This window comes from Conger conger, chromosome 7 (assembly GCF_963514075.1).
Source record: "Conger conger chromosome 7, fConCon1.1, whole genome shotgun sequence".
Lineage (NCBI taxonomy): Eukaryota > Metazoa > Chordata > Actinopteri > Anguilliformes > Congridae > Conger > Conger conger.
The window spans coordinates 39,907,636-39,933,569 of NC_083766.1; the positions used below are offsets into that span (position 1 = coordinate 39,907,636).

The window sequence follows — 25,934 nt, forward strand, 5'->3', positions numbered from 1 at the left end:
GAAGGAACTCGGCAGGTAGGTTGTTCCGAACATCTTGGAGAAGTAGCCACAGTCCAGCCTCAAATGCTTCTGTCTCTTCATGTAATCCCAGACAGACTCGATGATGTTGAGATCAGGGCTCTGTGGGGGCCATACCATCACTTCCAGGACTCCTTGTTCTTCTTTACACTGAAAATAGTTCTTAATGACATTGGCTGTTTGGGGTCGTTGTCCTGCTGCAGAATAAATTTGGGGCCAATCAGATACATAAGGAAATCAGTGAACTGCCTGATATTGTTTGTTGCTGACAAAGCCCTGATAGTGGCATGTATAACTCTACCTACTAATTCCTGACTGTAAGTCATCACATGTGCCTATGCCTAGTATTTTTATGCAGTAGGAGTATATACAACATCTCTTACAAGATCTTTGACAAACATAATACCCTGACAATCAAGACACTACTTTTTCAACAATTCTGTCTCAACATTTCCAATATGTCCCTAATTGGTAGAAAAGTGTGTGGTCTTCACCTGTGCTCGCACCACAGCCATCTGCTGGCAACTCCTAACCAAGTTAAGACACCTCCCAAGCTCTCTTAAATAAATTAGGAGCTAAGACCATAAGTCAAGTTCTACTTATTTTTACTACTACAATTAAGATCAAAATTCTGTGATTTTGAAGATCTAAGTTTTAGATACTGGCTTTATACATATTGGCGCAGGTTTTGGTAAGTCATAAGCAAATGCTTTCAGCTGTATCAAAATAGCAAAATGCCAAGAATTACCGTGACCACACCTCATTTTAAGACCATCTCGTGAATGTCACTTGTGGGCTTACCGCAACCTTGCCCTGAGTCCAACATAGGGCCCAATGTCTGTACCCTCAATCTTCTTAATATTAATAAAATAATAATAATATTAATAGAATCATTAAGATTTAGAAAGAGGTCATGCATCAACATAAATTTTAAGCATTCTGTATAGCGCTCCATGAATAGAATGTGAACAAATTGAGAATTTGATTTCTAAAGCAGATTTTATTTATTTGCAAATTACATATTTTACAGATATCTGCACAACCAAAGCTATTTTAGCTAGTATAGATATAATGACACAAGGGCTAAAAATGCATTTTTGGTAAAAAGAATGGAAATTAAGAAGACATATCGGTGAACAACATAATTGAAATTCTGACAGGTATCCATCTATAGTTTATGGAGCAGAAGGGTTCTGATGACAGCCCTGGATGGACTTCGCAGCAGGGACATCCTGGAGGAACAGAATTATGACATGACTTCAGATTAGACAGCATAAGTATCTCCAGCCATATCTCTTTGTAATCCCTTTATTCACTGTCTAGTCAATGATCCACATGCAGGTAAAGCAAATGGTGTGTGTAGATCTTTTCATCAATGTAGTCCTAATATGTGCTGTTTTTGTTGGATATTTCACTTGACTGACTGACTTACTGATCTCCGATGGCCCATTTGAATTGGATACATCTGCATTAGGGGAAAAACAATGAAATTATGATGAATGAAATATTCAAAAAAGAAGAAAAAATATAATAAGCACATTTATAGGAACATTCAATTATACTCACATACCCATAAGTGAAATACATAGGGGTAAAAAACAAAATAACTATTTTTGTATATTATATGTACAGTCCCCTCAAAAAGTATTGGAACAGCAAGGCCAATTCCTTTGTTTTTCCAATACACTGAATACATTTGCGGTTGAGATAAAAAGATGAACACAAGACAAGTGTTCAGAATTTCAGTCTAAAACCTTCCACTATTTCCCCCAAATGAAGTAATTTGTTGTCTTGGCAGTGTTTTTTGGGTCATTGTCTTGCGGCTTGAGGATGAAGTTCCTCCCAATTAGTTTGGACGCATTTCTCCAAAAGTTGGCAGACAGTTGGCAAACATTGCATACTGTGTTTGTAGACACTGTAATGATGTAGACATTAACTCTGGCGTGACTGCTCTGTGACTCTGATAATATCCAGCCTTAATTATGCTTATCCACACTGTGTCAGTACTGAGGTTCCAACCTCTGGGCTACTCCTGCTCTTGATGATACGACTTACCACTTCAACACTGGGAGCACCAGGCGGCTGTGGAATCTCATGCTTTATATAACCTTGAGCGGAAGGCATCTGAAGAGATAACAAAAGTACATTTTATATTCAAACCAACAGCCTATTAGTTTAAAACAGCCTTCAGTAAAGCGGTTTCTGCATGTAGGAGAGAAAGCCATGTATTGCTATCAAGTAATTTTAGACACAATGGTCATGAAATGTAATAATTATGTGATGAGTGTGCATGTTATGCATGTATATGCTTGGTGTGAACTCACATTTTCACATTTATGTCATGGTTCTCGGCACAGTGATTTTATCTCATGATAGTTAGTGTCCGTTATTGTACAAATTGAATTGAAGCTATAAGCCACTGTCGAAGGTAACATCCCTATGAGAGAGCGTTTTGCTCCTTCGTTACCTGAGGATCTAAGGAGGAGGTCTTTGTGATGGGTTGTGTAGTTAGGTTCTCTGGCCGGGGATGCTTAAAGGTTAAAAACGCGAGTTTGGAGTTTGGTGTCAGTCATCCCGGTAGGAGCATTGTGAATCTCCAATAGTCCGGAGTTCCATACGGGAGTTTTTCATGGCTGTTTGCGTATTTATATCCCTTCCCCATTGGTCTGCCACACTGGCGGTAGAGCCTTGAAGCGTTTTGTAGCTGTGTCCATATTAATGTACGTTTGCTGTTAGTGGGGCTTTTCACTTAGTCTAAATGCATGGTGTTTGGCAGTCGCCCTGCTCGATTGAAAGGGGTCTAAGTGAACGAATGTACAGATGTACTGCAATGCAATGAGGATAGAAGATTGTGTGTCTGCGTGTCTTTGGTTCTGCAAGCAAGTTTAAGAACTGAGGGGCAACAACCTGAAATAATGAATATGGCACTAGATCATGGGAAATTAAGTGGCGATAGGGTGTGGAAGGCATGTGGTGGGTTTATAGCTCTGAAATAAAGAGCAGGGGTCAGGATCACAGTGAGAAGACACGCATGAGTCATGAGATTCAGAGCTGGGGAGGATGTAAAGGTTGTGGAGAGTAGAAAAAAAACCAGGGGGTAGATTTCTCATCAGCTTTGAGAGACTCACCGACAGTAACTGTTGACCTTGGAAACCATGGGGCATTATCTACAATAGGATAATAATTACAGCAAACCATTAAAACATGGGTATAAATTATAAGTGATGACACCCATCTATTAATGTCCCTATGCAGCTTAGGTTAAACATGCATGCTAATTGCTACTGCAGATATTCAAAGTTGTTGATCCCATAAACCACTGGAAGGATGCTCACGTCTTCAGACCTGGTGCTACTGGCAGTTACAGCGTCCATGTTAAAATCAAGGGGCGACTATGCCTTCGCTGTCATTACCCCTATTTATATGTATGTATATTATGTATATATGTATTTATGTATTTATGTATTTATCTATTTATATTAAATAAATGAATAAATAAAATAATATTATATATTATATTATATTAGCTCAGGATGTAAGAGCAGTCGTCCGGCAATCAGAGAGTTGCTGGTTCGATCCCACCCTGGGTGTGTCGAAGTGTCCCTGAGCAAGACACCTAACCCCCAAATGCTCAGAGCTGGTTGATTCCTTGCATCATTGCTCATTGCCAATCGCTGTTGGTGTGAGTGTGTGCATGGGTGAATGAGAAGCATCAATTGGATGGCCCTTTGGATACAGGTGTTATATAAATGCAGACATTTACCATTTATTTGCCGTTTTAACTAAAGCACTAGTATTGTTGCATTCTTAGCCAAATATCTTTATCAAATATTCTTATGCTTTGCTTTTATTGTATTTTACCTTCTGTCATTTAGTTTTTGTGCTCATTACTAGAAAGGTGCTCCATTTTTATTATGATTATTCATTATTATTATTATTATTATTATTATTATTAGTATTAGTAGTAGTATTAGTAGTAGTAGTAGTAGTAGTAGTACTACATTTTTGTGTTTCATGTGTAACGTTTATCATTCCAACTGTATATTCATTGTACTTAAGTTATACAAAGTACTTTTTTACTACATTTAAAACTAACTTTTTCAATGAGATGTTGTAGGTAGACCAGAATGACTAGTCTTTGTTTTAGGTACTTAAATGTATGTCCTTAAATTAAATAATAAATGTTTATGTACAGCCAATGTAATTTGAGCAGTTCCTTAGTCAGTACTTTCATTGTATAATATAAAATTTCAGCTAAAATTGCAGTGGAACAGCAGCATTTGCTGTTGACTAAAACCACATAGGAGGTCACAGAACCTGGCCATTTGCAGCTACCCATGTCATATTGGGAACTTAAATCAAGGCACAAAAAAAGGAAGATCTCATCTGCCTACTGTAGTAGTTCAGTTCATAGCTAATGTGACCCATTACTGTCATTTAGCATCCGGAGTGACTCAATAAGTACAATGCAAGTCGGTCTGGATATGGCCGCTTAATGCATTCACCTGATATGAGCAATGCAGTGCTAACAACATTCCCAGACCGACGTGTAAGGAAGGGGAGTAGCGTTAAAACACAATTGCAGGTCAACTACAGTATCTAACAAAGAAGCAAAGTACAAATTCTAAAGACATACGCATTATATAGATTATAGTTTACACTGAAGAATACTGGCTTGGTGTGATGCTACGTGTGTAATCACTGTTTAAAATAATATTTAACAAAGCATAAGAAATCCACTTCATTGGGGCTATTTTGCCCAATTTCATTCGGTCGGGGACAATGATGATGCAAAGCAGAGGTGTAATCTTTGGGTGGGCAACAACAAAAAAGTTGCTTTTCCTAAATAGATTATGCAAACAAGGGCGTAGGCTCTTGTTCTTTTGTTTGTAATCCAAATGCATCGTTTTGTTATTTAAATATCTTGGTACGTAGGTTCAAGATTACATCTATCTTAACAGATGCTTCAGGACCTGTCAAATTTTTCATATTGAACAAGAAATAAAGACCACCCACCATATTTCAAAATGCATGGCATCCTACATCAGTTTCACCCTTCTTCCCTCCTTTGGAATTATGGTACTGTATGTGGTGAAACTTATGTCAGAATAGATCCCATGCATTTTTTGCATATTTATTTCATTTAAATATGAAAAATTCTAGAGGGCCCTGCGATGGACTGGCGACCTGCCCAGGGTGTATTCCTGCCTTTCACCCAATGTATGCTGGGATAGGCTCCAGCCCCCCTGCGACCCTGTTCAGGATAAGCGGGTTAAGATAATGGATGGATGGATGGAAATTCTAGAGGTCTTTATACAGTTTATACAGTTTAAAGCATTTAAAAAAAACCTGGTTTAAGCAGGTGGTTTTAATGTTGTTGTTGATTGGTGTATGTTTTTGGCTTTTTGTACTTCAATCTCTGCTTCAGAGAAGCTTTTCAACATTTTTAACCTCTTTAAAAAGCGGAAATTCCATATATAGTGTTTTAGGGGCGTCAATTTATGCTAATCACTAATTTTGTGAACGCACCTTTGATGTACGATTACTTGGTATTTATCAACATACACACGTGGATACGGAAAAAAGCTGTGTCTACGCCTGTTTCATAAATCTGGTGGAAGTTGTTAGTTTATTTCCGATCACACATACATTTGCACATGGATTTCCAAAAATATTGATAAATGAGGCCCATTGTGTGTAAAGTGAAGTTATGATGTGTCTTTTCCAATGATTGTAATATTCTTTGGTGGGTAAAATCATGGTATGTTTACTTATTGAATTCTTTATTTCAAAATGTTTTCTTTATATTTAATTTATACTGTGCCACTAGATTATTTATTTCATCAGCTTTAAAAGCAGCACCAACTCAAGTGACAGTCTGTTGTGACTAATAAGTCATTTAAAAATCGATTTCATTGAAATGTTTGTTCAGGGTTTTCTTCAGATAAAATGTAGAATTTAATGGGGTAAAGCAGCCCACATGCTCAATTTATTTACTGTTTAAACTTCAGACTTTGAAGAAATGTGGTATTTACATTTTTAACATTATATTAAAATATATAATATATATATATAATTTCCAAAGCTTACCATTTCAATGCTGGCTTCCCTAGGTGCCACGTGCTGTGAAGGAGATAGATTACCCTGAGGAACAAGGAAGAAGGTCCAGAATAATTGTAAACTACATTTTCTGTAAAACACCACACCGACTGTGATGTTTCTCTGTGAAAAGTGCTAGTGCAAGTAAAATTGAATTGAATTTGTATGTAAGGCCTCTGATTAGACACTGACTCACAATCACCTCTTAGAGACAGGTAATTGGCAAGGAATGTGGAAAGTAAAGGTGCTTACAGTGTCATGGCTGACTCTGTGAGAGGGATGGAGGTGCTTCTCTTTGACATATGCTTGGGGGGGCAACATCTGAAAGAGAACCACAGCTGTGATGCTAGAATAAAATTGGGTCCACTTGAAGATTTAAGTAAAGTGACCTATCCTCAACTGCTAAGCATTCATCGTTCATCAAATTATTATCAAAGTATTATTTTTGAAACCAAAAGATTCATATTTTAAATATTATTAAATATTTTTTATATTAAATAAATGAAATCCCTATGCAATATGGTGGGCTCAGCTGAATAAGAATTATTTGCAGTTAAGCCATGTGACCTTGTGGTGGCTTGACCGCAAAATGCATTGTGAGCTTTACAATAATTTACTCATTCCTGTTCCTGACATCCATGGATACCCATTGGAAGTGCATTTGCAGTAACATTTAATTGATCATTTTTGAGAAGCATGGTGCAGTCTATGCACTCACGTGACGAAGATGAGCAGGAATACCAGAATGTTGGGCAGGGTCTCCAACAGGCACGAGCTGGGAAAGAAAATTTGTGAATTTAGGAAATGCCTGCATTTAGCCTGAAAGCATTATTTGCCCATGTGAATTTGAAAATTGCACAATGCACAGTTGAAAATATTGGAATGGCATCTATTCTAAAAAGCTCTATCAACAGCATACAGTGCAGTCTGTAAGTATTTGGGCAGGTGGTACAATTTCTGTTCTTTTGGCTCTGTAGTCCAGCACATTGGATTAAATGAAAAAATAAATGTGAGGTTAAAGTGCAGATTGTCTCCTTTAATTTGAGGGTATTTACATCCATATCAGGTGATGCGTGTAGAAATCACATCCTTTTCCATACATATACCCCCCCACCCCACCCCCCCCATTTTAGTTGATCAAAAGTCATTGCATGGTTGGTTTCTCAGCTGCTTCTGAGTAGTCTGCTGTATTCAATCTTGTTCTTGCATGTATAAGAAAGCTTTCAGTGTCTAGTCTTGATTCTAGGCTTTTGATTACCTTTGGAGTCTGTTATTGCTGTGTGTGAACACAAAGCCCAGAGTTCTGCCAATGATAGTCAAGGAAGCCATTATGAGGCTGAGAAAAAAAGAGACATAAGCCAAAGCAATAGGCTTACCCAACCAACTGTTTAGAACATAATTAAGAAGAAAGAGAGCACTGGTGTATGTTTGGGATTGCCTTGTTATGAGATGAAGCACCAATGAGATTGGAAGTATTTGATTGAACTTAAATCAAACCACCATGTTTCACAGATGAGGGGGGCAGTTTTTTTTAACCCACTTTGCTCTTGCCATCACTCTGATACAAGTCAACATTGGTCTCATCTGTCCACAATACCTTTTTCCAAGGCTTGCATCTTGCAGTGTAACCTCTGAAAATTTGTTTGTGAAATCTTCCGCTGAGAGTAGTCACTAACATCCATGCCTGCCACCTGAAGAGTTTTCTGATCTGTCGGTCTTCGGTCATCAACTATAGAGGTCTTCCTTGGCCTACCAGCTTCTTATAATACTGAGCTCACAGTGCTCTCTTTCTTGTTTATGATGTTCCAACAGTTTATTTTGGAAAGCGTATTGTATATTTTCATGGTTTTCCTTTCTCAGCCTCATAATGCCTCATAATCGCTTCCTCGACTTCCTCGACTATCATTGGCACAACTATAGGCCTAAAAATGCCAATAAAGGCAATCAAAAGCCTAGAATCAAGACTAGATACTGAAAGCTTTCGAATACCTACACTACAGATGCAATTGAATACACTTGACTATTCAGAAGCAGCTGAACAGCCAACCGTCATGTGGGGGGCCATGTGATTCCTACACACATCACACAATAAGGATGTGAATATCATGAAACACATCACATTCATTGTTTCATTTCAAATCCAATGTGCTGGAATACAGAGCTAAATAACAGAAATTGTTTCACCTGTCCAAATACATACAGACTGCTCTTATATTTATGGGCAGCTTACATATTCTATGCTGGCATATCCTGGAAAGCCATTTTGTCCAGCTGCTACTGGATTTCCCTGCTAAAAAGAAAAAGAAAAAGAAAATAAAGCTTTAAAAAAACTAAGTTATTCAGTGAGCAAATGGGTTTGGACTTTGGGTTTGACAATTTATACTGTAATTGATATTTGTATCAGAAGGTTTGGAGGCAAATTTGCATTTTGCTATATGCACTTCCTCATTCAGTCACGCATAAAGTGTAGAAATAGTCTTAAATGTACTCACCGCTACTGCAGGCAGAAGTCTTCTGATATCTGAGGCAAGGTACCCATGAGGAAGAAACTGCAAAAGTAAATTGTTTCTCATTAAATGTCCATATTTCCATCTCTTCATTATATATGCAACACTGACTAGTTATTTTGTGTAGAATGATCAGGTTAGTTTGAAAAGTCTGTACATTTGCATTAAAACAGTTGAAATTCCCGAAAAAGATGAGGGGAAATTTTCCTTCTGATTAGCAACAATTTCTGTCTTTGACTGATGGCATTCCAATATGTGAGTAGTAGATTTTTTAATTAAAACTGAACCAAGAAGTCAAAACCAAAATATGCATAATATGACTAACATACTCAGAATGACGGGCTTTACTGAGACATCAGCAAGTTTTCATAAATGAGTATTAACTGAATACAGATTCTTTCTGCAGCGCTCAATAAAAAGGATGTTAATTTGACAAAAAATAAGGCAAGATATGAAAGCAGTTGGCACGCTTGCAGGTGCAAGACATTTGGTGACCTTTATTTATTTAACAAGCAAAGTCATGTGAAACAACATTTTAAACTGAAACACATCATGATTAACTTTTCTCTCTGTAATATGTCTGAACCTATTTTCAAAAATAAAACAAAAATACAGGCATCAGGGGAACAGTGGATCAGTGGAGAAGTTTAAAAGAAGGAATGAAACTCACAATCTCTACACTTGCTGGTTCATGGCCCTCAGTCTGTTGGGCTGTCTGCTCCAAAGCAAAAAAAACAGCTTTTATATTTTATATCAAACTGCTATACATTAGATTCTGCAGTATTTTACAATCCACTCCAAATGTAAATGTAAATACTGCAGAATCTAATACACTCACTCATTAGGAACATTTTTACTTTATTACACCCACTTATTCATGCGATTATCTAATCAGTCAATTGAGTGGCAGCAGTGCAATGCGTACAATCATGTAGATACTAGTCAACAGCCTCCGTTAATGTTCACATCAACCACCAGAATGGGAAAAAAATGTGATGCAAGTGACTTTGACTGTGGAATGATTGTTGGTGGCAGACAGGATGGTTTGAGTAGCTCAGAAAATTGTTGGTTTCCTGGGATTTTCACACACACTAGTCTCTAGAGAATGATAGTCGCAAAGAATGATAGCAGCAGTAAAAGTCTAAAAAGAAAGTCTAATAAAGTGCTCGGTGAGTGTATTCAAACTGCTTGTTCATATATCAATGCAATGTTTGTCAAACCATTATTTTTTTATTAAATCACTGTAAATTTTACAATTTAACTTTGGGAAACAAAATCCAAAAAACTTACAGGTGCTTGGAGTGTTATTTCAAGGAGACAGGTGATCAGAATCAGAGTCTTCATTTTTCTTGTGGTATCTGGGAAGCAAAATGCATTTTAGTAAAAAAAAATAAAATAAAAAAAAGATTGTGTATGTGCAAGTGACTAAAATTAAACATAGATGGAAAAGTAATGAAACACACAGTACATATTAATGTATTCAACATACAAAAATGCTGACTAGATTTATCAAGAATACATCATAGGACTATAAGTACAAGTAGTGTGATGGTTAATATATGGTATTGTGGTGTGGTATTTTGAAAAGTAACATGTTAAGATTGATACATGTCATACCTGAAAATGTGTTCAGGTATGATGTAAAACATGTATACATGCTTCTATATCGAAGTACTGACAATATTTCTAAGGGCTATTTCATTTTAAAATAAATGAAAACAAACTTTAACCACACAACAGTTACATAAAGACACCTTTTCAAAGCCTACCTTTTTCAGAGGAAAGAGTGGGCCCAAATTGGTTGAGCTACAGTGGATATATTTATACTCAACTCAGACATGAGACTAACCAATCAGAAACAGTGACCATAAATATACCTGAACCTTAAGTAAAGGCTAAGCTGCATATAATTATGCCCTCTACAATAGTACAGAGTTGTTTATGGGCAGCTTGCATATTCATACATGCTAGCATGTCCTGGAAAGCAATTTTGTCCCACTGGCTTGTGGATTGCCACACTAAGACAAACAAAAGAAAGCTTTAGATTGACATTGCATGTTTTGCTGTATAACAGGGACTACATTTGTTACATTTTTTTTCCAGACATCATTGATATGTCATATTCTGTGTTTTCCTTTTTTGAATATTGGTAAAAATATGCTGTCAAGTTCCAGGTACAAATTATAAACAATCTACCCAGGCAACCCAGCTTTTAAATATAGCCTCATAGTACCAGTGGTGCAATTTTCAATGTTCAACGTATAATTATTTCCAAATACCAAGCTGTTAGCTACATATTTAATAGCAGATATAAGATCTAAAAGTTTGCAGATACAGCTATCCCATGCAGTGACTCTGCTGAAGCATCAATGCAGTATAAACATTGTTTTCCCACTTGTGTGTAAGTATACAGTGTCGTCAGCCTGTTTAGGACCATCAGCCTTTAAATTTAAAAAAACAATCTTGAACATTTGAAAATGTATATGGTGAGCGTCAATAATTTTCCATTATCATTGATCAAGATTAAATAATTCAAGAACTAACAGGCTTATCCATGGGGAAGCATGTTCAATTATAATAAGACATAATGTATCAGCAGAACTGGAGTAGATGCATTATGTGGACAAAGAAAAAGCAATATATATGTACATTGCTCTCAAATGAAGATGGATTAACCCAGGTTCTTAAATCAATCACCTGCAAACACAGCACATATTTCCTATAAAATAAAAGAAGTTTACCCAGTCCTAACTAAGTATAAAAATTTTTTTGGTGAACTATAGTGCCTGAGTAATATTTTAGAAGATAGACAACACGGGAAATGTGAATTAAGCATCATAGAAACAGTGGTTTACTTACTGTTTATACATTAACACGGACATTGACTCTATCTGTGTAGTAAATGTAGTGATGTGGTAACGACAATGCCAAAGAAAGTAATTTATGTATACCTCTTACTGTCTAGTTCTTGGTTGTGGGCGCATTGACGGACGGGCCATAGAGGTGGGATGCGTGAAAACATGTGATATTAGCCCTTTTTTCCCATAGGTTTTAATAAATAAGATTATGCACCAGCTGACGGGGATCAAAAAACAGCTCTGGCATTTGTGAAAGACCAGAACTATTTTCAAATCCACCCAAGCCCTAATTCTGTACTTCCAGTGTCCGTCAACCACTTAATATCTGAAGCAGAACAGCATTTAAACCAGGATGTTTACACATAGCCTACAATAGAACCAACTGTGGCACTAGCTACCTAGCTCTAGCTGCTGTTATATTATTTAGGCTATGTTATTTTGCTACCAAGTCAGAATTATATTATGTATTCATCCTGGGTCCTGGGTTCAAATCCCTATCTATGTTTGCATTGTTCTCCCCGTGTTTGCGTGGGTTTCCTCCGGGTACTCCGGTTTCCTCCCACAGTCCAAAGACATGCAGGTTAGGCTGATTGGAGAGTCTAAATTGCCCGTGGGTATGAGTGTGTGAGTGAACGGTGTGTGTGCCCTGCGATGGACTGGCGACCTGTCCAGGATATATTCCTGCCTTTCGCCCAATGTATGCTGGGATAGGCTCCAGACCCCCTACGACCCTGTTCAGGATAAGCGGGTTAGGATAATGAATGAATTAATGAATGAATGAATGAATGAATGATATAATGTAATAATGGTCAGCAAATGCCAAAAAAGACAGGAAATTAAACCCAAAAACTACATTTTAAAGAAGAGATAATAATTGGCAAAAGCCAAAAAAGACAGGAAATCCACATGCACCAAGAATATTACCTTGACCTATGCACTGACAAGGCTTCCAACACACAGTGCATTAATGCCTGCTATGGGTACTGTAACTATGGTGGTCTACTTCAAACCAATGTACCACTGGAAAGGCTTGAATCAACAACCAAATAGATTATTTTCAGGGGAACACAGGACTTAAAAGTTGTTCATTTCTGGAAATTAATTAGGCAAGTATTTTGTAGTTATATGTACTTAAAATGTACCAATTATGTGTCATGTTACTTTCTAGTAATTAATGCTCTGTAAAAATCACTGCCAATTTACATAAGTACATAGTGTATATCTGAACTAATGGTAGTAGCCATGAAAATCGATCAGATGTTTTTTTTAAAGGGCTTACAATTATACAAATTAATGACTGTCTCGTGCTATCCTTCAAATTCAAATGCCATTTGGATGGTAGCATTTTTTTAATTTAATTTAATTTTTTGGTTATTAATGCTCTGAAAAATAAAAATATAACTGCCACATTCCATGCATGACAATGTAAAAAATATCAACACCCATTTGTTTCAGAATATATCTCTATATCTTAATTTGAAATATACAAATGTATGTTAAACTGCTTAATTTAATCTAGTCTTGAATAACACATATGTAGGCTTTATTGATTAAGTTTCTCTATCATTATGGATACTAAAATACCCCAAAATAAAAATGTCTTAGCTGTTCTCTTACCTTGGAAATAGCCTAATGGCTAAACTAATCCATAAATATACATTCGATTATGTACTAGTCTTAATACCAAAATCAATGGAAAAAATATGAGCCAGCTAATTTCAGCCCAAACGCTTTCCTATCTTTACCATTCATTTGGGATTAAGCAAGGTAATGTATGTGTGGAAAATATCCTTTTGATTGTGAATTCATTTTGCAATTAGACTATTTTCAAGAAAATACATCAGCTGATATTTTTTGTGAACTATTGCTTTAAGGCTCAAAATATAAATGCTAGTGCAATTCTGGGTGCATTTATTTCAGAACTGATTTAGAGTATATGTGATGTCTATGTGAACCCACACAAAATATTTGTGTGGGTTGCACTGCTAAATCATATCATCCTTATATAATAATGTTGTAATGATGACATGAAAAGACATAATAATAAGGGCAAAGGCACAGGGAAGAGGAGGCTAGAACCAGGGGAAGGGAATACAAGGGCAGAACTCGGAAACAGGTGAGATGAACTAGCAACAAGAAACTGTAAAGGACAGATTTAAATACACTACTAACAAGCACAAAATGAATAACAGGTGAAATTAATGACAAGAGACAGGAAGGAAGTACATATATGGAGTGGGAGGCAGCGACACTAAATTGAGCACAGGTGAAACAAATGAATGATAGTGAATGAAACAGAAAAGACTACGGTGGTCACAGAGGGTAACAAGAGCTTAAAACACTGGGAACTTGAGAAAAAAATTGAGAACAGAGAAACACAGATGGCAAAAGACACCACAATAACTATACATTTAAAAATAGAAACTAATACAAGGCTTCATTTCCCAAAGCCTTCTTAATGCTACATCATTCGCAAGTTATACCTTAAGCTCTACCTTAACATTTCAGAATGTTTCCCAAAAGGTATACCCTCTGTAAGTGGTACTTTCGTAAGGTTGGTCTGGACCACTCTTAGCTATACCTTATTGATGTTGTCAGCTCACTCTGCTAGTGGCCACCAGTGTTATGACCACAAGCTAGAGATGTTCACAAGTTATCAAATTGCATTTATTTATTCATATATCAATGAACTACCATACCAAAACCTCAGGTCTCGTGTGGTAGGTAATTGATGTATCAATAAATAAGATTTTAAAAAATAGAATGGTTATTTATTTGAAGAACTCTGTGTGACTCATGTTAATAATTCAGGGAACAAGCCTAGAAAAGTAAACATCTTTAGTAAGGTATAGCTTTTGAGTCCTTGTAAAACGCTAAGAGACACCGCTACCAGGAAATGCAGGCCAAATCAAAATACAAATTGTACAAAACATGTACAAATGTTGTCTTCTGTGATCTGATTTTACCATTTTCAGTTCATCAATTTTAAGGGCTGCTACCATTAGTTCAGATACATTATGTACTTATGTCATTTGGTAGTGATTACCTCTTTTAGTTTCTTTTACAGAGCATGAATGCCTAGAAAGTAGCAAGACACATAATTGGTACACTTTGATTTCCAGAAATGAATCAACTCTTTCCTCTGAAAATAATCTATTTGGTTGTTTGAAGCAGACCACCATAGTTACAATACTTCTAATGTACTACTTCGACTTCTACTGCTGTAGCCTATCCACTTAGAGTTATGATAAGTTGTGTGTTCAGAGATGCTCTTCTGCATACCGCTGTTGTAATGTGAGGTTATTTGCATTACTGTCACCACCTTCCTGTCAACTTTGACCAGTCTGGCCATTCTCCGCTGACCTCTCTCATTAACAAGGCAATTGTGTCTGCAGAACTGCACCATTCTTTGCAAACTCTAGAGACTGTGCGTGAAAATCCCAGGAGATCAGCAGTTTCTGAGATACTCAAACCACCCTGTCTGCCTCCAATAATCATTCCATGGTCAAAGTTCCCCATTATGATGATTGATGAGAACATTAACTGAAGCTCCTGACCCGTATCTACATGCTTTTATGTATTGCACTGCTGCCACACAATTGGCTGATTAGATAATCGCATGAATAAGTAGGTGTAATAAAGTAAAAATGTTCCTAATAATGTGCTCGGTGAGTGTATATTTACTTTAGCAATGTACACCTTTTGGAGCTGGAGATATGACCAGAATTAATATTTCAAGCTTTCCTGCTTTCAGAAACCAAAAGTTTCAAATCTTGAAGAGAGAATGCACTAGTGTTTTCTAAATGACAAAAACTTCCATCATACATTTGTCATTTTGAAGCAACTAGTCTTCAAGATATGCACATTGTCAAAACATTTTATTGATTCTCTTATTGATTCTTTTTCAATGTATTTTATGGAAAGAAGACAATTTTTAGAACAGAACTGGCATAGCTTTTATTTCCCAAAAACGAAAATAACCATTCTTCTGCAGCAGCAATAGGCTACTTATTCTTACAGAGCAAATAAGTGGATATTGCCAAACATAATAATAAAAAGGTTATATCCTTCCACAGTCTTTAAAATACCCAACTTGACCATCATAAACTTTCATACACTGGTCAGGTTGCTTTTATTTTTCTAAGCTATACGATTCTTTTTAAACAATAGAAGCCGTCTTTACAGAGTAGGCCTAGCAATACCCGGTAATTGCAGTGTATTGCCGGTAACATGCCACAAACATTCCATCAGTTGTCCGCTGAGGTACTTTGTGTCAACAGTTTCCACAGAAAAAGTTACTTTAAATATTACATTACATTACATTACGTGGCATTTAGCAGACGCTCTTATCCAGAGCGACGTACAACAAAGTGCAAATCAATCACAAGAACAAGTGCAAAAGTAGACCTGAGAAGACAGTACAGTTCCGAGTCCTAGTGTAAACATGCAGAAATTCAGAACCCTTGAAGAGTACAATCAACTTTCAAACTAGCATACCACTGTTGGCAGCTAGAATACAACAGCCAATAAAAACAACAATACCTATACAAGTAACAATATCTATACATAAGTGCCATTACGGTCTAAGGCTAATCACAGTCATTGGGGAGGGAAAGGTGTAGCCTGAAGAGATGGGTCTTCAGTCTGCGCTTGAAGGAGGTCAGAGACTCTGCCGTTCTGACATTCACCGGGAGGTCATTCCACCACCGTGGGACCAGGACAGACAGCAGTCGTGAGCGTGAAGTGCAGGTGTGGCGAGGGGGAGGCGCCAGACGGCACAAAGTGGCAGAACGGAGGGGTCTTGTTGGTGTATAGGTCTTGATAAGGGATTGAATATACACAGGGGCTGATCCTTTAACTGCCTGGTATGCGAGCACCAAAGTTTTAAATTTGATGCGAGCCATAACAGGCAGCCAGTGGAGGTTGCTGAGCAGGGGGGTGACATGTGAATGTCTGGGAACATTGAATACCAGACGGGCTGCAGCATTCTGGATGAGTTGTAGGGGTCTGATGGCAGATGCTGGAAGGCCAGCCAGCAGAGAATTGCAATAGTCCAGGCGGGACAGGACCATTGCTTGAACAAGGAGCTGAGTGGAGTAGGTGGTGAGAAAGGGTCGGATTCTCCGGATGTTGTACAGGAAGAACCTGCACGCCCGGGTCACCGTAGTGATGTTCTTGGAGAAGGATAGCCTGTTGTCCATCACCACTCCAAGGTTTGTTGCACTAGGGGATGAGGTCACTGTGGTATCCCCTAGTGAGATGGAGAAATCAGAGAAGGGAGAGGTTAAAGCAGGGATGAAGATCACCTCCATCTTATCTGGGTTGAGCTTTAGATGGTGGTTGCCCATCCAGCTCTGGATGTCTCTCAGGCAGGCGGAGATACGGGTAGAGACCTGTGTGTCTGATGGGGGGAAGGAGAGAAAGAGTTGGGTGTCATCGGCATAACAATGATAGGAGATGCCATGAGCAGAGATAACGGGGCCAAGGGATCTTGTGTAGAAGAGGAGGGGTCCGAGGACTGAGCCCTGGGGGACTCCTGTAACAAGGGGGCGAGGGGTTGACACTCCTCCAGCCCAGGACACCTGGGAGGACCGGCCAGAGAGATAAGATTGGATCCACTCTAAGGCTATGCCACAGATCCCTGTAGATGCCAGGGAGGCTAAGAGGATGGAGTGGTTGACCGTGTCGAACGCCGCAGAGAGGTCAAGAAGGATCAGGACAGAGGAGAGAGAGGTTGCTCGTGCAGCCTGAAGGGACTCGTTGACAGAGAGGAGTGCAGTCTCCGTCGAGTGGCCAGGTCTGAAGCCGGACTGGTGGGGGTCCAGCAGGTTATTCTGAGAGAGGAAGGAAGAGAGTTGGTTGGAGGCGGCTCGTTCAATGGATTTGGATAGAAAAGGAAGGAGAGATACCGGACAGTAGTTTTGAAATGTTGCTATCGAGAGACTATGAATGGGCAGGCTTATCAGGCTCAGCCAAAAGTAAAAGCCTTCTGAAATTGTTCACGCACATAGATTGTTTTATATAGATCAGTCTTAAGACTAGTTAAAGATTTAATAGAGAACAGAAGAAAAACTACCATTCAACGGATGTTACTTCTGCTGAAAGCAGCCGCTTCCCAGTGAGTCTATGTTAGCTCATTAGTTTAACTGCCAGCTTGAAAATTCTGAAGTACTCTCTGTATTCCACTGTATGTGCTCATTACACAAGGATGTTTTTACCTTCACTCCCACTTGCAGATATAGTTTTCTTCCAATTCAAAAATCCAAATGAAATAAATGCAACGTCTTTGAATTTCAAAATGCTAGAAACAGCAATGAATAAAAATAATAAAAACTCTAAGCTCAACTATTTACAACAACATAACACAGACAATGCCTCAACCATTAAAATTCTAAAAATTGCTATAATAATCACTTTTACTGACTATCCCGATCTCAATTCTCAATACAATACACGCAACCGCATTTACAACCCCAAAAATAAAAATGGCGGAGCTAGTGCCGACTGAATTGAACTGTGATGTTCTGATTAGTCAGACTTTATGTCAATTATCACGTTAAGAATGACCACAAGAGAGCGTATGATTAGAAGACTTTGGCGAAGCATGCGTCACAGGTGGGCTTAAAAACGGGTCATAAATCCATAAATATCCAATCAATGACTTGTATGCCTTATAACAGAGGTCACCAACCCTGGTCCTGGAGAGCTACTGGGTCTGCTGGTTTCTGCTGTTACTCTGCACTTAATTAATCAATTAGAGCAATTGATTACACAGCTAACTCACCTCACCTGGTTACCTGGGTCTTAACAGGGTGCTGTTTCTAAGGTGAAAACAAAAAGCAGCAGACCCAGTAGCTCTCCAGGACCAGGGTTGGTGACCCCTTTCATTGAAATATATAGGCTTAGTGAAGCAAAAATGTGTTTGCCTCACGAGTGAGGGTGCCGTTTTGCCATACAAGACACGTTTTTGAACAGATACAGTTTTTTCGCTCCACAAAGGGAACTGTGTGATAATTTAACATTAAATAAAGATATGTCATATGTGTGCATGTACAATTTTTGGTGAAGCACTGCTTTACCTGCTGTCATAGAGAAACCTCTCTGTCCTGGGGATCTGTTAGAGATTGTGTATTTAGATTACTTCTGCATACGTCTCCTGGCAGAGATACTTATGCTGTTCATTGTCTTAGTCGATGTCGGTTATGATGTTTCTCACAAATTATAAATACACGGTCGTTGGCGATTTGTCGAGTTTAGATTCAGTTGAACTAGAGACGTGATGACTGGTGTGTCATCTCGTGATCACTTTTTCCATTCTCGTTCCTAGGTAGGCTATAATGCAGTTGGGAGCCTGTGTGGTTTTCTCCCTGACGCTGTTTGTGTACCTACTGCCTACTTGCCTCGTTTTACAATCGCCATAAGTAGGACGTGACGTTAAGTGTCGGGGAGTTATTTATTCCCGTTCTTGTCTTCCTCTTCCTTCTCTAGGGTTTATCTCTTGTCTCTAGGGAACCCCTAGAAAATATTAGTGGTTATCGCACGTCTGGTGGGTAACTTTAAGAACCTCTCAGTCACATTTGGTCCTCCGACCCCACTCCCTTATATGAGCACAATTTTAATCACAAATGGACCATGCTTAGCAACATTTATTCATATTGTGGTGGCCCGACCTGGGGTGGAACGGCCCGTGCGTCGTCCCAAGAGCTGGGGAAGCTGAAGGCACGTGTGAAAAAAAAAATAATACATTTTTGTTCACCAATTTTACTCTCTCTCTCTCAACCAGCGGGTCACCACATATGGTGGAGAATGCGGGCACTTTGAACTGGGCTACCATGAGAGAGAGACCTGACACAAAAGTAAATTCAGTCCCATTGACCATCGAGGAAGCAATAAATGCCCTACTGCGCTCCCAAGGCGCCCTGCAGAAGGCCGTGGCAGAACTGTGCCAGAAGACTGGTTCAGCGACACCCCCCAGAGCTCCAAAGGATGTGCTGCTGAAGCAAATGCCGGAAAAATGGCCCCGCGATGCCTGGGGCTCCATCCCGGCCCCGTTTCTCAGGCCCAGAAAGCCTACCAAGGCCTACCCCCTGCTGAAGCCCATGACTACCCCACCCTGAAGGCTACCATTCTAGCCCAGTATGGGTACAGCCTGCCAGCCTGGGCACAGAGGTTCCATCAGTGGGCATATGACCCCGCCCTCCCTGCGCGAGCCCAGGTGATGGACCTGGGGCGGCTGACCAGGAGCTGGCTGGTAGAGGGCGACGGACCACCCCTCCTCGACCAGGTGGTGTTGGACCACTGTGTCCAGGCCCTGGCCCCGGAAGTTAAAAAGTATGTGGCCCAACAGGGGCCCCGGACCATTGACAGCCTGGTCAGTCTCCTCAAGAACCACCAGGTGGCGCAGGAGATGATCAGAATGACGAGAACGGACAGCCCAAGAAGACCTCCAGTGGCGGTCCGACCTGAGCCTCGGACCAGACCCCAGTGGAAAGAGGACGACCGGGCGGAGGCGGCCCGAAGGAGAGAGATGAGGCGGTGCTTCGCCTGCGGCCGGGAGGGCCATCTGAGCCGGGGCTGTCACGGCAGGGAGGATTCCATGGCCACAGCACCAGAGAGTGGCTGACCCTGCCACTACCTCACCACGTGCTGGGCCCACCAGGGCACGGCCGCCCCAAGACTACCGGTCAAGATCGGGGGCCAGGGGTGAGACCCGCCCTAGTGGGAGAGAGACGAGGCAAAACAATCGCCGTCACCTGTATCCATGGTGATGTGCGACACTACCCCACCACCGAGGTAACCATAACCACCCCTAGGGGGCAATTCACGGGGAAGGTGGGGGTGGTGGAAAGCTTACCGGTGGGGGTGCTGTTGGGGAGAGACTGCCCGTTGTTCCTTAGCTACTGGGAGGAGAGGCCGACATCGGGGAGACCAGCCACCACCCCCCGATCCCACCGTAGGGGCCACCGGGAGCCACACCTGGTCTGAGTAGCCCCGTCCGGGGAGAGTGACGGAGAGGAGACTCCAACCCCAGTAGAGAAAAGACCAACATCGCGACCCCCACGGGAACTACGGACACCGCACCGGAGGGCCCGACCCCACTGCAACCCCTGGTGGCCGAACCCAGCAGCACTGGGGAATTTTCTGAATTCCGACCAGAGGCAGAAAGGGCCCCAACGGATTTCGGCGCCGCCCAGCTGCAAGACGCCAACCTTGCCCAGGCCTGGAAAACCGCCGCCTATATACAAGACGGGGTGAGTAGGCCGGCTTTGCCATATTTCCAAGTGCAGAATGGCTTCTTATATCGTGTTTGTAGGATTAACGAGGAGAAAGTGGAGCAGCTATCGGACGGGATCACTCACTGGCCACGACCCACCACCAAGAGGCAAGTCCACACGTTCGCCACTAGAGCAGCCCCACTGCACAAACTGACAAAAAAGGACCGAGGCCATACCGTGAGGTATACAGTGGTCTGAGGAGGCAGACTGAGCCTTGGGCCAGGAACCCATATTAACCACCCCTAACTTTGCACAGAAATTAGTTTTGCAGACTGACGCCTCGGAGACAGGACTGGGAGCCATCCTGTCACAAATATAAGATGCAACTGAGCACCCCATAACGTACATCAGCCAGAAACTCTTAAAACACGAGAGAAACTACAGCACCGTGGAGAAGGAGTGCCTGGCCATCAGATGGGCAGTGGGTAAACTGAAATATTACCTCTTAGGGAGAGAATTCGTCCTAGTCACTCACCATGCCCCCCTGATATGTAAAGACACGAACGCAAGAGTGTCCCGGTGGTTCCTAGAATTACAAAGTTTCAAATTTAAGGTGGAGCACAGAGCAAGAAAACTCCAGGGAAACGCTGACGCCCTGTCCAGGATGAACGAGGGCCTATATTGTAACACTCCTGCTGAGGGCTGGGAGCTGAGGGGGAGGAAATGTGGTGGCCTGACCTGTGATCGGTATACCACTGGGGTGGAACGGCCCGTGCGCCGGCACCAAGAGCTGGGGAAGCTGATTAACTCTGAATATTTTCCGCTGTCATATTTAAGAGCGGCACCTTGGAGAGAGGCTGGGAGGAGAATCAGCACCATGGCCAGCACCCCCGGGACGAGACACGTGCGGAATGCGACCGCACACTACTAACATTCTCTAATTGAACAGCCACAGCTGAGCCGAGGGAGCGGCGCCCTTCAAAAAGGAGAACACAAACGCCGAGCGGGGCTCATGACGGAGGAGGGATACCCGGAGCCAGAGTGCACGAACACTGCTACCGAACCAACAAGCTAAACCCGCTCCAAAAGACGTGGAATAATTTCGGAAGGGACTACGAGAGATGCTCACGAAAGAAACCCCGCAAAAGAAACCTCAAAGTCCCGGATTCACGTGAGCAAATCATTACCCCCATAACCCAGCTAATCTCTCCCTCTCGGAATCTAGACGGGAGCATCCCAGGTGGGCGACTAGGCGGCGAAGGAGGACTTCAAAGGCCGGGACTCCGCAAGGAGTCAACGGATTCGAAAGGACAAACGGTTTTTTCTCCCGTTCCTAATTTTTTGGCCACTTTTTTTTCTCCTTTTTTTTGTTTTTTTCCTTATTGGTTTTTTTTTTGGAAAAGAAAGCACTTGTCTGTGCTGGATAATTGAGGAGTGCCCTGAAGGCATGTGTGGAAAAAAATAAAAATAATTTTTGTTCACCAATTTTACTCTCTCGCTCTCTCTCTCAACCAGCGGGTCACCATAATATGCATATGGACATTTAACATTGTTTAGAAACATTTGAGAACGTAGTTTAAATGAGGCCCCTTTTCTCTAGATAAACAATGGAGCTTGTTGTGAAAATACCTTCAGAATAAATGTGCAATAGAGGGATGCACAATGCCAGTCCACTTTGCATACCTCCTCCAGCACAGAACATTCTGGATCCACAGGTGAGGGTCAATAGCCAGCAAACAGAGATAGCAGGGATAATCCAAAACCATGTAGGCAAAGGCAAAGGGTTGATAACTAGCGGGCAAACCAAACAAAAACAGAATCCATAAACGAAAGTCAAAAAGCCAGAATGGGTCGATAAACTATGGATCAAAACAAGACAGATGGGTAAAGCAAGAGGCAGAGATCTAAGCCAGAGGTGTCCAATCTTATCCTAAAAGGGCTGGCGTGGGTGCAGGTTTTTGTTTTAACCCAGCAGTAACACACCTGATTATACTAATGAACTAATTGTCAGCTGTCTTAGTCCTGTGCTAAAACAACAACCTGCAGAAATCAGACAGGAAATAACGCTGGCGAGTATGGTCGGGACACATAACAATCTGGCAACGAGTAAGCCAAACATAGGGGTTTAAATACACAGGTAACAAGAGGGAATAATAATAAGGTGTGTGAAACAATTAGGAAGTGAGACACAGGTGAAACAAATGACTGAAGTGACTGAAATAGGTGTGCTACGGTGTGAGGGTAACAATACACTTAGACAAAACTAGATAACGAAGACAGAGAACCTGACACATACATCAAAAAGCATGAATTAAGACACGTTAAAATGGTTTAAATGAGGAGATTTGAGCAATGCAACATTTTATACAATGCAATTTAGCTTGAGATGACTTTACAGTTGCAGTTTTTCTAGAATCTTGAGTTTCAGTGACCAGATGTTTGCACAATAAGTGCTACTGCTGTTGACTACAAAAATGTCCCACAGAAAATGGGAAATAAATGAATAGAGAAACATGATGTTTGCTGAAACACAGAATTTATTGACACACAAATATCCTCAGCATTGATCCACAGTCGATTCAGATTGTTTTGACATTTCTCACTTGATGGTGACAAAGATGCAATTCATTAAATGCCCTTTTTATCTTCATGCTATTCAATATCTACAAGATAGTTTGTCCAAAGAACCCTTAAATACACCACAGGGAAAATTACACGGTGACCTCTGTTCTAGTGTAATGCTGCTTTGTGGTGATTGTACAGTGGTGTGCAAAAATTTGGGTGCCCCTGATCAAAAAGCCTTTTACAATTAATATTTTTCTCCCAATTTGGTAGCCAATTGTACCCCGTCTGATTCAATTAGAGTTAGTATTAGATACACCGCCCACACCCTGTCCCTCGGCGGCCCGAAGGAGAGCAACACGCCTTCTTCAAGTTGTCTCGTCTCATGCTCGTGACCGTGATTCCGAGGCGCCCAAGGTGCTTTATTGTGCAGCAATCAGCTAACCCGCCAAGTCCCTCCCTCTGGAGCAACGAGCCAATTGTGCTGCTCCACGTGAGCCAGCCAAACTTGGCTTTTGGCAGGACCGGGCGAACCTCACTTCTAAATGGTACAAATCTTTTTACATTTCTTCTCATTAAACTTTTTTTTTTTTTTTTTACAGTTTCGAAATAATAATAATAATAAAAAAAGGAAAAGTTGCAAAAGTTTGGGAACCCTAACTTTCCCTCGGGTAAATATAACAGTTTGTTATAGCCAGCTAGGAGTCAATTCTCTTTTGGAATTTTTCCCCATTCTTCCTGGCAGAACACCTGTGGCTCAGAAACCTTCATCTTTCTTACCTGGAGGTACTTCATGGTTGATTTCAAGGTATGCTTTAGATCATTGTCTTGCTGGAATACCAAACCTCTCTTCAACTTCAATGTCTGGACTGACCTTCTAGAATTTTGTGATATTTGGTGGAATCTATTCTTCCTTCCACTCGCACAATATTTCTTGTGCCCCCAGCTGCCACACAACCCCAATTATAATGGATCCACTTCCATGCTGAACAGTTGGTAAGAGTTGATTTTGTTAGTCCAAAGCACATTGTTCCAAAAGGCAATGTTTTCTTTTGCATACTTCAGATACTTCATTTTGTGTTGAGTTGTTCTTTCTTGCAACCCTGTCATGTAGGTCTTTGTTGTTTAAAGTACATTGTATTGTTTTCCTGTGAACAGCCGTCTGCCTGCTACTCTTCTTTGCAGTCATGTGTGGGTTCTTCAGAGCATTTCTCACCAGGTCTTTTTTTCGAACCCCCAGGCCCCGCAGAGACGGGCGGGGCGGGGAGCGAGGGGGCGAGGGGGGGGGGGCCCGGGGAGCACGGGGACGCCCACCGCTGGCACCCACCAGCCCCCCCCACCGGCCCCCACCGCTCCTCCCCCAGTGTGGGCGCTAGGTGTGAGCGTGTAGTGTGTATGTGTGATTGTGTGAGTTGTGGGCTGTGTGGATGTCTATGGAGCATTAAAAAAACAAATTGGGAGGACAGTCATGGTGCAGGGGCCTAAACGCTGGCCAACTATCCCTGTCCGCCTCCCAAGGCCCTAGTGTGATATGTGGTGTGGGTGGAGTGTGTCTCTGACTGACGTGCAATTAAAATTGGGGGGAGTAACCAGGGCAGGGGGCTCCCACCGCGGTTGGGCGACAGAGAGCTAGTCGGACCCGACAAGCGCAGCCCCACCGCAAGCGGGCAGCCACGCCCCCAGGAGCCAACACGGGCACCACTGCCGGCCACAAGGGCGAGACGGGCCCCAAGGCCCCCCGGCCACCCCAACCCACCCTCCCCAAGCCCCCACCCGCCCAAGAGGACAGCGCCCACAAGGCCACCGACCCCCCCCACGCCACCCCCGGAGGGCCAGGCACGCGGCCCCCCGGGGACAAGTCATGGTTGTTAACGGCAGATAGAACAGCCACTGCAGTTGGATACTTTCCAAGTCATGGAGTTATTTCAAAATAAACAGTTCAGCTTTGGAATTATACTCACTCATTGAAGCCCTAAAGAGTAAACCACCTGGGTCTGGGCCTTGGTAATCATCTTTTTATAAGTAAGTAAAAAATAAAAAGCTCCTTTTTTAAAATAGAATTTATAAAAAAAATGTAATGAACAAAAAACAAAAAACATTTATAAAGTGTAAAAAAAGCAGTCTTGCTGTAAAAGATGCAGAAAGGTCTCATATTTAACTCTGTACCATTTAGAGTTCAGGTTTGCTTTTGATTGCATACAGATTCATGCACCCTACTGTCATTCTGAGACTTCTGCACCATGACAGTTTCTTTAACGCTGGGTATGATCAAATTGCAAGCTATAATATGGACCTTCTAAAGTCCTGTCACTGTACTATAGATTGAGATCATTATAGGGTCGTTTTGTAAACTTGTATTTTTTATCTACTGTAATATTTGGGTTTAAACTAGTCAAAAACTGGATTACTTTTTTTTTTTTAGCTACTCATCTTTTATTTATGAACACATTAATCACTCAAATAGCACAATTATTAGCCCTAACCACATTAACATCCTGGAAACATTAGTCATATCTGCAAGCCCTGCCTCAGTTGGTCTAACCCTCTAGCTAAATGGTAAATGGCAGGCATTTATATAGCGCCTTTATCCAAAGCGTTGTACAATTGATGCTTCTCCATTTACCCATTCATACACACACTCACACACCGACAACAATTGGCTGCCATGCAAGGCC

At 41.1% G+C, this 25,934-nt stretch overlaps 1 protein-coding gene across 1 annotated transcript; it reads right to left on the reverse strand.

The window, feature by feature from the left end:
* Window positions 1-1,193: 1,193 nt before the first annotated feature.
* scpp7 (secretory calcium-binding phosphoprotein 7) lies at window positions 1,194-9,978 on the reverse strand. Its single transcript, XM_061249393.1, has 11 exons — window positions 9,915-9,978; window positions 9,295-9,339; window positions 8,610-8,666; window positions 8,348-8,407; window positions 6,836-6,892; window positions 6,370-6,438; window positions 6,109-6,162; window positions 3,147-3,185; window positions 2,074-2,142; window positions 1,451-1,483; window positions 1,194-1,250 (listed from the first exon to the last, which is right to left on the reverse strand). Exons 1-11 carry the CDS (start codon window positions 9,966-9,968, stop codon window positions 1,194-1,196), a joined length of 594 nt encoding a protein of 197 aa, XP_061105377.1. The 5' UTR covers window positions 9,969-9,978.
* Window positions 9,979-25,934: the final 15,956 nt, after the last annotated feature.